Source organism: Zosterops lateralis, assembly GCF_965231275.1.
Source record: "Zosterops lateralis genome assembly, chromosome: 2".
Taxonomy (NCBI): domain Eukaryota; kingdom Metazoa; phylum Chordata; class Aves; order Passeriformes; family Zosteropidae; genus Zosterops; species Zosterops lateralis.
This window is the reverse complement of record NC_139763.1, coordinates 65426512-65439898: the sequence shown is the minus strand read 5'-3', so window position 1 is coordinate 65439898 and position 13387 is coordinate 65426512. Positions and strand designations below refer to the sequence as shown.

General features: G+C 36.4%; 1 protein-coding gene across 3 annotated transcripts in view; it reads left to right on the top strand.

Annotated features, from left to right (window-relative positions):
• COG6 (component of oligomeric golgi complex 6) overlaps nt 1-13387 on the top strand; it is a 53037-nt gene that overhangs the window by 13046 nt on the left and 26604 nt on the right. For all 3 annotated transcript variants that reach the window (XM_083855097.1, XM_083855096.1, XM_083855098.1), the window contains exons 5-11: nt 746-857; nt 2904-2986; nt 3210-3280; nt 4460-4553; nt 9199-9327; nt 9437-9528; nt 13318-13382. In XM_083855097.1, coding sequence (XP_083711223.1) covers nt 746-857; nt 2904-2986; nt 3210-3280; nt 4460-4553; nt 9199-9327; nt 9437-9528; nt 13318-13382 — 646 coding nt within the window. The remainder of the gene's footprint in view (nt 1-745; nt 858-2903; nt 2987-3209; nt 3281-4459; nt 4554-9198; nt 9328-9436; nt 9529-13317; nt 13383-13387) is intronic.

The window sequence follows — 13387 nt, the reverse complement described above, 5'->3', positions numbered from 1 at the left end:
AGCTTTATTCTTGTGCAAATAACTAATTAGTGCCTTCTCAATGTCCTGAAAAATTAATCTTTATTTCCTGGAATACTGTAAGCTCAAACCATGGTTTGAGCAAATTTTCTTTTGCTACAGGAATCCCAGTCCATTTCATTTGGGTCCTGCTGTGGTTGTAAGGCATGTGACAAAATGTGGGCAGGAAAATGCTCCCCATGAGGTGGTGTTTGTATATTCCATCCTGATGTTTATTTCAGGAACAAGAGAATTAGCCATTGCATTTTGATTGCTTGTGACATTAGTAAATTGATATCCCAACTGTATGGTGTTACAGAGAAATGGACCTGGTCTGCAGAAAAGTAGACTAACCTAAGGTTAATTTTGTAATTTTGGATGCTGTAGGCTTTTCCTTTCCTTGGTGAAATTGAAAGGAAATAACTGCAGGCATTACAACTGTACAAGAACAAAGTATCTGGATTAGGTAATTTATGATACAAATGCTAAAGTAATATTATTATAAAGAACTTAGTAACTTTCAAATGTGCTAGCATACCTCTGTATTGGCTTTACTGAATAATCTATGTAAGCTTAGTATAAAGTAAGTAAAAAAGCAACTCAAGTGTTTGATGGCAAGAATCTGCTATTATAATTTAATAATACCAGTTTCTGATGCTGGTTGTATTTTCAAAAGTATGAATATGAAAAATGAGTCTTTGAGATAAGCATAAAAAGCTCATATCCTCTTCATTTTGTTTTATTACAGTCAGAGATTAGAAATGAAAGCACAAGTTGCAGATGCATTCATAGCAAAATTCCAGCTGACACCGGATGAAATGAATCTGCTTCGAGGCACGAAAGATGAGCCAATTACTGAGGTAGCTCAATGAACATTAAAATCTTCACCCTGAACTAAAATGTAGCAATGCCCTAACTGAATTGTACACAAGATTATTTTCAGTTTGCAATTTAATTTCTTATGGAGGAATGTACCTTTTAACAGAATGGTGAATTTCTGATGAGTTGGAAATGTGTGACGAAAGATTCAAGTAAAGAGACAGAAAATCCACATTAAATTCTAGTTTATGTAATGATGTAATGAGTTTGAGGCAAATGAGCTCTCATGTAATCGGTTTAAGGCAAAGGAGTTCTCATATGGTTCTACACTTCAAAAAGATCTTTATGAAGTCTGCATTTTCAGTGGAGACTGAAAATTCATGACTGCTTCATTCTGCTCAAAGCAAATGAAAAGCTTGCAGCTTTCTAGTACTGCCACTGTGCATGTATGTGTACATTTTACATACTCATGTATACAGGTATTCAGTGACTTGAGACAATATAAGCTGAGGGTTTCCCTCAGTGTTATCTGGTTGCTAAAGATAGATTCTGATTCACTTTAGCAATCTTTCAAAACAAGCTTTGGAATTTGTTATGGTTTGAATAAGAAGACACAATAAAAGGGAACTTGTTCTACAGTAAAAGCAAACTGAATAATGAAAGAATTGACTAAACTGAATAGATTTTTTTATTATTGTAGTTGCATGGAAAGCTTCACGTAGGGTCTCAGCAGGTAGTCCAGATTTATCTCATTTTCACAGGCATCCTGTTAGCAGTTAAAGCACTATTAAAAACATGGAACTGATAACCATAAACAGTGCTAATGAAAGCATAAATGGAATGTGCTAAATAATTGTGCACTTGAGTAATTGCTGTGTGCTTTTGTACTACTATTGCCATGAAAGAACATTCAAGTTTCTAGAAAGTGCCTATTGCAGGGAACAATGACAACAGCGCTGTGGCAGTTACTGCATGATTGGTTTGCAGCCATCGAGGGCTGGTCTTTTTGATACTTTGTCAAAAAAATGTGCAGAAGCAACTGTGATAAAACAGTTGTTCTGCTTTAGTTGGCAGGCTTCGGTAACATCATGTGTGTGTGCATTTCCCCCATGACAGAGTCAACCAGTGTGCTTAAAACACCTTTAGTCAGACTTCTGCTTTGGAAATTTTCTTTTTTCTTGAAGGAAGAGTGCCTTGGGTTTTTATAAACATGGTCATTAACATAACTGATGCAAAGCAGTAGATTAAATTGCTGGCCTATTTTACTTAGAATATGTCTATTTTTATGTGACTTGAGCAGAATGAAACTCTGCTTTCCTGAGCAAACTGTGTTCAAATCACAAAAGATGTAACAAAGTTGAATATGAAATATCTGGTCTCCTCCAAGGCATTTGAAATATGTCTCCATAAGAAGGTGGGCTTGAAAATGATACTGGCTTTCCATGTGGACTCTGGAACTAACAAGTAACCTTTTCAGCCATATGTCCTTGTCTTCTAGGGTTTGGGTGGTTGTTTTTTTTTTTTTTTTTTTTTTACTGCTGCTGTTGAGTTATTCCACAGAGAAAGGTTGTTCTGGAAAATCTTAGTCTAGTCTATTGCGAAAGGGTTTTTAATTTTTTTTTTTTAAGAAATAGTTACCCCATTTTATGAATACAAAAAACCTGTAATCATTGTCCTTTACAATGTTGCATTTTGCTCCTTAGTTGCTAACAGTAATGGAGACAGTCATGTAATGCATAGCAGTGTCCTCAAAATCTCCCTAGAGTTATCTAGTGGATATGAAACACACATACTTCACAAGATAGGTTAAAAACACATCTTCAGTGCTCTTTTTGTTTTGTTTTGTTTTGTTTTTTGTTTTGTTTGTTTGTTTGATACAATGGGAAACTAAAAAATCCTAAGCCTCTTGAGATGGAATGAGAGGTAGGTGGCAGAGGTGGGGTGTGAATTTTAAAAGCGGCATTTGGAACACACACCTGCAATAACCTTAGAAAAGGAATTGAAAGAGGGAGTATAGAATGCTAGAGATTTAAATAGAAATTACTGCTTTTACACACTGCTTGTATTTTGTTTTTAAATTACTTTAGGATTTTTTTAAGGCTTTGGGACGAGTAAAACAAATTCACGATGATGTCAAGATTCTCCTCCGAACAAATCAGCAAAGGGCAGGGTGAGTGCAAGAGAAATATTTACAGTTAAAAGCAGAAGTTAAAGCAATGTCTCATTCTTAGCTTCATATGACAGAATATATACAGAAATATACAGAATATTTCACAAAAAAAATTTAAAATATTTGGAATTTTAATAGTGGTATGTTTAATATGAATTGCACAGGATTTTGCTAGAACTGCCTAAAATAGTATTTGCAAATAAACTTTTTATTTGTCTTGTAGCTTGGAAATTATGGAACAGATGGCTTTACTGCAAGAGACATCTTATGAACGACTTTACAGATGGACTCAAAGTAAGACTAAGAATGTTTTTATGTTTATGAATATTACTATGATGATTCCTTTAATTCCTTCATGTGAATTGAACTTACCACAAACCCTTTCCAAGATATATTAACATTTTGGTTTCCTTCTTAGGGAAAGATGTATTTTGAACCAAACAGTTGGCAATTCTCTCACTTTTTTGGGCCAATTTCGTTATTATAGAAGTAGATTATTTATTTGTATTTTTAGTAGATGGCTTTCCACAAAGAACAACTACTACAATTTGGTAGTCCAAACAAATTTTTAGTTGTATTGAATTTCATTTTCTTGCAAGTTAGAGAGAAGTTGTTGGTTTTATTGATTTGGTAGCAAGATCTAGTTTAGTGGAAGGAGTGGTGGATTACTTTTAAAAAAGAAAAAAAAGACTCCTCTGTTTGTCAGGATGTTATTTGGAATGATAGTAGGCTTTTTTTTTTTTTTTTTTTTTTTTTTTTTTAATATATACTCTGGATGTAGCCATCCATGTTTAATGTAAAACCTTGATAGTGTTAAATATAGTTGCTTTTTTATTACTTCCCTCTTCTCCTAAGCAAGAGACTGTCACAGTGACAGTAAGATTCATGGGGAAAAAAAACGGTGCAATGTGATTTTTGTATTCATTAGCTGTTCTTCAGTGGATGCTGAAACCTCAAATAATAGTTGTGGTTTCACCCTTACGAAAAGTCGTAATTTTTCTGCCAATGTTTGATTTAGTTTATATGATTTCCACATTCTTCCCTGGAATATACAAGATAATATAGTTATTTTGATTAAAGGAAAAAAATAACAGAACCAGTGACAAGACAAACAGCTTGCTTAACTACTTGCTCCATTTTTTCTTAGTAGTTTACCTGAAATTTGGTAAACAGTTACAAAGGAGCCCAGTGAAATTCTGAAGGTTGAATGAGTCAACATTTGTATGTGGGCATGAACAAATAGTAAGCTTCCTTTAATCATTTATATTTTTGAAATTTGTGATGGACATGCATTTTACAGTACTGCTTGCAGGGGAATTTAATTGTATTAACACTAACTAGCCCAGGTAACATATTCTGAAGTCTTCAAAATTAAAAGCCTTTGAGTTTTTAACTCATTTTCTTGTTTGACAGCTTGTATAAAATGTCTTAGAGTGTAAAGAACGTGCTTTTATTTGTGTTGGTATTTTATAGATGAATGCAGGACATTGACGCAAGAATCATGTGACATTTCTCCAGTTCTCGCTCAAGCCATGGAAGCCTTACAAGACAGACCTGTCCTGTACAAGTAAGTCAATGTTTGCTATTATCTCTAACAGAAGTTAGTATTTTGAGCTTATGAAAATTCAAGATGGGTATGAATTACACTGCCAAGGCTGGTGGCACTTTGATCCTGTGCCAAATTCAAAACAACCCAGAAACTTAAGTTATAAAAAATCATATTTCAACTGCTTTAAGTTCAGAAGTCTTTTTGACGTAATTAAGATACAGGAAATGTCATTGGGCTTTTTCTAAATTACAAGTTTCTAATTAAAATGTCAGACTGTTTTAATTTAAATGAATTGTGAATTTCTGTGCTCTCATTCTAGGATTTTTCTGAAGTAAAAAAAAATCCTTTTCAAAGCATGTGATTGTATTATTTAAATCCCCAAAGTAAAAAATTGGTAAGAACTAATTAGCTTTTACTGAAGTGACTGTGGTAGTAAGAATGTTTTCCATTATGAGTTATTCAGTAATTATAAAAAAATTCTACATATAGACCTCTGAAGTGTAGCGTTATTTATGTACCTATATCTGTGTAAAACACTACTGTTCTCGTTCCGAATTTGCTGAAGTGTTGTTGAAGTAAATGAAATGGTATTAGGAGAGTGAACCACCAGGTGGCACTGTAAGAACTGTTTATTGGGCGACCATCTCTGAAGAGGTTATTTACACTTCTTTGGGTTTTGGGCATTTGCTTTTCCTTGGGCATTTTTGGGGTTTTTTTAAAATGCATTCATCACATTTTGCAACCATTGAAAATTAGTTTCAGGCACAGGTATCCAGGACAGCAGAGTAACAGGCAGCCTTTCAAAGGCTACCCTTATCTTTAAGAGTGTCAGTGCAAAAGTGTAGGTCCATGATGCTCTAAAACTCATGAAGCCCTTCACAGCAAAAATGCATAAAACATGTGGACCTGAAAAATGCTGTCACTGCGAGAGAAAGGTCAGATCTGGATATGCTCAGTCAACTCTGCTGGTTAATGTGAGGGAGAAGTGGTGTCACTTGACATCCCCAGCTGTTGGATGTGGTGTGTTGCAGTACTTCGGGCCATAGCTGAGGATTGCAGTCCTTTCTTGCATTCTCTCCTCTATACCCTCTTTTACAGCTGCAAAAGATAAGTCACTACGCTGTTCACAACATTTTATAGGATTCCTTTTAGATGCAGTTTTATTTTCTGTAATAAATACTTTGTTGAATTATGATACTTTGAAACTTTGTAAAATCATTGTTTTGCTTTCTTAGTTCAAGGAATGAAAACCCTGTTTTGTGTATAAATCCAGTGCTGGGCAACTTAAAATAAATTTGCAAAACAGAATTATTTTTTTTTCTTACTCTTCTGTCACAAACAACAGTAATAGTATTAACAGAGATAGAACTTGATAGGTAAGACCTTTCCTCTGCCAAAAGGGCAAAAATAAATATTACTGTAGATGATGCAGCCACGTGTCCCTCATCATAGATTATTAAGCTTAATTAACTTGCTGCAGCATATTATCAAAATTGCAGTACTGATGCTTTACATTTTTAATCTCAAGATTTAGTTTATTCCCTTCCAAACCTTTTTTTACACTTTTAAGTAACAGATTGTTATGTTCTTAATGTAGAAGTCACAGAAGAAAATAATTTTAAATTGGTCTTTGTGCTGTATGAACTAAACAGTTTCCCTCCAAATCACTGCCCTTGCATCTGATAAAGATTGTGATTCAAGTGGGTGAAAGTGAATAGGATGGAGAAGGGCAGGAGTTTAGAAACAAATCTACAGATTCTTGTTTCCTTATATTGTCTTACGTCTTGTTAACTAAAAGTGTCAGAAGGATTGCACCATGGATGGACTTTTTGGAACTGCAGTCAGTAGGGATGTAAAATAAACATTTCAGATTGGTTTTCACTTTGTAGCTATAACAGAAAAATTGAGAAGTGTTTCCTAGAAAATGTATGGAGACATAGCTGAAAGCAGTGTTCATTTTCCGTCACCCACTCGAGTTTACAAAGTTCTTTCCCTTACTCTTTCCCCAGTGATCATTACTGTATATTTTAAACGTTAAAGCTGGGTTGAAAAAAATCCAAATGTTGTTTTCTTCTCCGAACATAAGTATGTGTAATAACATAGTAGTAAATACTGTATTTTAGTGTAAATAATAGTTATTGCTGAATTTTTTAAAATGCAGGATTTTGCGATGGTTATACCCTGTTCTACTGAGAGCAAAAGGAAAATTAGTAGTTTACTTTTTAAAACAAAATTGTCGTTATTGAATGCTGTTTTCAGAACTAATAATGATCACAAGATCTGTTTCATTGCTGTGTATTTAATGACCTATTGTATAACTGTTTATTGGAGAGGAAAAAAAGCTAACTGGTTTCTACAGACACTTGAGATTTTTCACTCCTATACTACACCTTCTAGACAGTGGGCAGTTGTCAGATTCTAGATCTCTTCCACTTTTAATTGCATTATTTTTGTCAATAGTAATTTATTAGAATTTTTTTGTTAGACTTTTATCAATTGCAGATATTTATTCTCTGACTTAATGAGTACAGTGTAAAGGAAAAACACGTCAACAGAAATTTCCAGATTCTTCAGTGTGTTCTTTCCCCACATCTTTCAAATAATAATTAGGATTGAAAAGAACAAACCTGAAGGTTCCCTCTGCCTTTTTATAGCAGAGTAGAAGTCTAACTGAACTCAATGCCAAACATTTTCAAAACCACATAGTATTTTCTTTTAAATTTTGTTCTCCACCTCTGTTAAATGTGAACACTGTAAACCTCAGTGTTTATTAAATGCAGACTTAAGTAAGTCAGTGAAAAACATTCTTTTTATTAATATTATTTTATATATATTTCTCTGTTGGGTGTCACTGGTGACACCATGCTGAATTTTTTACAATTTTCAGTTTCACTGGAAAAATAAACTGCAATGTGTATTTCTGTCCTTTGTAGTTTGTGTGTTGTTCAATATGTTCAATATTGGTAAAAAAAAAGAAAAAGGAAGTATTCTGTGGCTTGCAAACATAACTGGCATGTTACCAGTGTTCGTTTCCCATCCTTCACTTGCCTTCATACTTCAGAAAGAAAGGTAACCTACTCTAGAAATAAGCCAGGGGTAAGATACTGGCACGTCCTCTACCACTAGCAAGCCATTTGAGATTAAGCATTCTGGGCTGTAATTGTTCATCCATTAAATATCTAGCTAAGATTGCTTAGATTAAAATTCGTGAACAACTATCAGATGAATGTAAATCTGTTTCTACTACTCATGTGGTAGCTTAGAAGGAAGAAACCTTGTGTTGCAGTGCAATAAATTGCTGCTTCTGTCAGGAAGCAAACAGGAGTCCCAAACCTGTCAATGATGCTTATGCGTACAAAAATAGAAAAGCTGAGTTTTCATTTATTTATTTCTGTGGGGTAAGGGAATGGGAGGGTCAAGAAGTTCACTTTAGTATCTGTTCAGAGGAGTCAAGAAAATCACAAGATATGCTGAGTTGGAAGAGGCCCATAAGGACCATGAAGTCCAGCTCCTTGCCCTGCAAAGCACCATCCCCAGGAGTCACACCACTGCCTGAGAGCTTTGTCCAAACGCTTCCCAAACTCTGTCAGGCTGGTGCTGTGACCACTGCCCTGGGCAGCCTCTTCCAGTGCCCAGCCACACTCTGGATGAAGAACTTTTTTTTAATATCCAACCTAACCTCCCCTGACACAGCCTCAGGCTGTTCCCTCAGGTCCTGTCACTGTCACCACAGAGAAGAGATCAGTGCCTGCCCCTCCTCTTCCCCTCATGATGAAGTTGTAACTGCAATGAGGTCTCCCCTCAGTCTCCTCCAGGCTAAACAGACCTAGTGACCTCAGCCACTCCTCACGTGGCTTCCCCTCGAGGCCCTTCACCATCCTCGCGGTCCACCTTTGGACAATCTCTAATAGCTCAATGTCTTGTTTATATTGTGGCACCCAAAACTGCAAACAGGACTCGAGGTGAGGCTGCCTCAGTGCAGAGCAGAGCAGGACAATCCCCTTCCCTCGCCTGCCTGGCAATGCTGTGCCTGATGCACCCCAGGACACTTGCAAAAGCAGTCACTTCATTTTCTTCCCTCACCCCCTTTTCTTTTTTCAGTAATAGTAACCTGATCCTGGCAAGACTACTGCCTCTGCCAATGTTTCTGTGTAGGAAACAAAATGCCAGCTACTTCTTTCAGTCCATTGTGCAATGGTATCAGAGGAGGCACACTAGAAAAACTGTTCAAATTCAGTGGAAAAACCCTACAAATAACAATCTGACAGGTAATGAATTTAGCCTGGAAACTAAGAGCTATCCAACCAAGAAAGAAGAAAAGGACAGTGCCTATGTGTATGTATATCTAAGACTATATATTGCAGACAGGTGCTGCAATATCAGAAGTTTTATATCATCCTACACATTTGCTCTAGAGCAGACAGGCAGGTGACAACATAAAATTTGTCTTCTTTTCTCCTGTTTGTCTGATGCACCATAGGCAGAGCAGGAGGAGAGAAATTCTGACATCATTCAGATGGTTTTGAATGCTTTATAGTAGAAGCATTGATGAAGATTTCTAGAACTATAAAAATGCTTACTTGTATTAGCTGTGAGGCTGAACTAATCAACTATGATGAGGCAAACTGGGTTTTTTTAACCTGTTTTCATGTTTCAATAACAGATACACATTGGATGAGTTTGGAACAGCTAGAAGGAGTGCTGTGGTCCGTGGCTTTATAGATGCTCTTACTAGAGGAGGTCTGGGAGGTACTCCCCGACCTATTGAAATGCACTCTCATGATCCTCTGAGGTACAGTACTAAAAAGAATGTATATAAAATAATCTTTTTTGTTGTTGGCATTTTGAATTCCTGGTACCGTAAACCACTAATTTACACAGAAATTTCTGTCTTTGTGTAGGTATGTAGGAGACATGCTGGCCTGGTTGCATCAAGCTACAGCTTCTGAAAAAGAACACTTAGAAGCTATGTTAAAGCTTGTGACTATTCAAGGTAGTACTGGTTTTAAAACACAAATTGTGAAGTGCTAGTAAGTCCGTGATAAGTAGGAAAGTGTAATTAATTTCTTAGGCTGGGCTTCAGTTACAAGTTTAAGTTTAAATTTTCCTAAAAATAATCTCAGAATAGCTGGTAGTTGCGTTCTGCCAAAAGAAGGCCCATAACAAAATAAGAGTATTTCAAAATGCACTCATTTTATTTTACTGTACTGGTAATATATTTACAGTAAATTTACAAAGGGACATTTTAGAGCATAGTCGAGAGTTCAGAAACTGTTTGTACTGTATATGAATACATATCTCCTTGAAAACATTGCATATTATTGCTAAGGATTTTCATTACACCTTTATTATTTTGTTTAGTATTTTTTTAAAATATAATTTGTTGTTTCTGTAAGTCTCTTCATTCTATGCTACAAGGAAAACGGAATTTTCATCTGTTATTTAACATCATTCTAGGTTTATGGAAGTTGACGTTTTCAGGGAGACAGGAAAGCAGGCCTCATGATGGTTTAGGATAGAGAAAAAGACATGGCTGTTTTTTATAGATGACTGACCGATCCTTCTGCTGTAACTGGGGAGCCCTTCAGGAAAAGCTGGGCCCATGGAGCGTGTAAATGTATCCAGTTTTGCTACAGGCTGGACTTCTGCTGCTGCACTTCTGAAATTATCCCACTTCTTTGTATAGTGCTTTGCTTAACTTCTTCGGCCTTCTGACAGGATGTTGGGCTGAGATGATATGACCATGAAATGAGATATATTTAGAGTGTTTCAGCCACAGAGTGAGACACTTGATAATATAGAGAATATAAATATTTGGGGGAGAGATTTTCAACAAAAAATCACCAGGCCAAAAGCTTTTTCTGGAGAGACTGGTGTAAACAAGAGATTCAGTATTTCAGTCTGAAGGAAAAATATGTTTTCCTAAGCTTTCCAGGAGCGTATCTGCTATCACTGTTGTACAGTTTTCAAGAAATGTAGAGAGGAATTCTTTCTTTCGTACTGGGAGCTTGGGAAGTGCTGTCTGTAACTATTCCTCTGTGTCTCTGGGGAAATTTTTTTGATGACAATGATAGTGATCTGATAAGGTCTGTAAGCCAAAATGGTACTTAATAGGATACCACTGGATTTAACAAGAAACGCTTATGGGCAGTGCAACCCCAAAGTACCCCCTGAGATTTTATGTTTTTTATAAATACAGGTCCTGAGTTGGTAGTGAGGACAGCATCTATGGTACTGAAAAACTCAAGCTGAATTTTCTTTACTGTTGTGCAGTCTTTAGGTGTCTGGCTGTGCCGGCTGCAGTAAAAATTGAGTTAGTTTCATGTAGCCATTTAAGAAGTGGACATCTTGTTTATTTGCAGTTAGAGATAAGGACAGAGATTTGCACCTTCAGAGTGCAGTTCTTCCTAACAAAATTTGAGATCTAATGTAAGCATTTCTGGAGACTTTCATCACAAATGGGACATTTTTTTCCATTCCCCTATAGAGGGAGCCCAAGCAACTGCCATAGCTTAAACACTTACCTGGCGGTCTGAAGTTAGGTCAGTCAGATGTTTCTACTTCAATTTCAGCTCGAGTAGTTTTTTCAGATGGAACCATTTCTGTTATTTTCATTCAGGTGTGTCTGTACTGAATTCACATTTCTGTTTAAATTCTGCTATAAGCTCTGTGTAATTTCAGGACTGTGGAGAGTGTGGTAAATCACAGCTATACAAAAAAATTCCCTTCTCAGAAAACAACAACAACAAGCCACATTTATACTTGTTGGTGTGATAAGGGTGGATTTGGTCTCACTGGATGAAAAATTGTATGTGTGACACTTTTTTTTTTTTTTTTTGAGACGCATTTCCACCCCACTTTTCACTTTTAAGTGACCAAACTATGCCCATAAGCAGAGCATGCAAGAATGGCTTTTATAATGTTTTTAAATGTTAAGCTTGCAAAAATTGACTGGTTCAAATTAATCCAACCAAAAATGCTGTTAAAATTTTAAGTGCTTAAAACACATTCAGAAGAGCTTAACTCTTTAGCTGGAGAAGCAAAGTCCAGTTTTCCTCTTCAGAGTCTAGATATTCAGCTAGCAGAACCCTCCCAGTCGTACAGAAATCTTCTACTTGAAAGGAAAGGAGAATTGCAGGCATTTTAAGAGATGCAGTAGAAACCCATTTTCTGTGGAGTTACAGGAACCCAGATGGAGAACAGAAGCTAAACAAAGTCCAAGAAAAGATCTCTCTTTTAAAGAAGGATTCACAGAGAAAAATTATATATGGTGTAGCAAGGAGTTGGAAGCGTATCTTCAGTTACAAGCTGTATTCTAGAAGTTATTTTGGACCTCTGAGAATTGTTTCTTCTGTAATTCTTTTATGTCAAACTTGCACCACTTATATAACCCATTCTGCTGGAAGGTTTCACTGCTTTTGGAATCCAGATATTGTAATTGGACATGAAAATACATGCGAAGACACAAGCATGTGGTATCACAAAATTTTTATTCCGTGTCCTTTGGTATTCGAACTTGTATAATTTTTGAGCTAAAATTTTCATACCAAACAACTTGTTTTTAAGTCAATCTGGTCTAGATACACTATTGCAAATATGTGCTAGGTACTTGTTACATTGATGAACACTACAAGTGTGACTGTTCCTACTAAAAAATGTGTTAATTGCTGCGGTCTATCTGGGAGCTAGCCATTACGTAAAAGAGCATGCTGTGGTTTGTAGTCTGGCTTTTTGCCTTGATATCAATACTCAAGTATAAAAGCGTAATTTTATTACCTTTCCAATTCAGTACGTTGAAATTCTTACAGCCACCACACTGAATTCAGTTGTTACTGCTTATATGGCTTTTCATGTAACTTGGTGTAAAGAGGCATTGGCACAGATCTCTGATCTTTCATTATTTTTACTCTCTGAGGTAATCTGTCTTAGTCTGAAGTAAGCAAAATATAGCTTCAGGTCACCTGATTTCTGTCACATGTCACAGTCAGTTTGTTTACTTTCATTGCATGGGTCCCATCTGAAGATGAACTCCTGTTGACAAGTTTTAAATTAGAATAAAAGTATTGCTTTCTCCATAAATCTGTTCTGAGTTGTTACTGAAGTGAGAGCTTGAAGATCTGTTGCTTTCAGTTTGATTGATTCATGACAGCGCTGGTTGCCATGCAACAATTCATTTATGTTTCGTGATAAGATAGGGCAATATTCTCTTTTGTACCTCGTTCTGTGAAAGATGAGTTTCAATTGCTGCTGGGGAGGAAGCGTTTGCCAGCGCTGCAGCACGCGGTAGTGGAGGTGCACATATCACTTCATTTGTAACAATGCCCCCAGCTCGGCAGTAACCAGCGCTGGCACACACGTGGGTTTGCCAGTCAGACCTTGCAAAATGGGGTGTACTGCTGCTCCTCGAGCGTCTCACTGGTTTTTTGGGTGTTTTTCTAGTTTAATTTCATGAATATTGAGCCTTACTTAGACAGCTTCTTGCTAAATCATTTATTCTCCCCCTTGCTGCTTCTACCTCAAATCCCCACGCAGCGTGTTGCTCTAGGAAGCAATTGCATAGCAAAAGGTAACGACTCCGGGACTGTTTTGGCATGCAGCTATTTCTTAATGGCTAGATTGGGAGTACAGTGGAGGTGTGAACTACTCATGTGGAGAAAAGAACACATAGTTCATAATGCTTTTTATGGAGGAGTACCTCCCACATTTGTTTATTTGTTTTATAGTCTCGAAGAAAAGAGAATTACATTTGCATAATCTTAGCATGTGTTTGCATTAACTATAGGTGTGGAAGAAAATATTCAAGAAGTAGTTGGGCACATCACAGAAGGTGTCTGCAGGCCACTGAAGGTGAA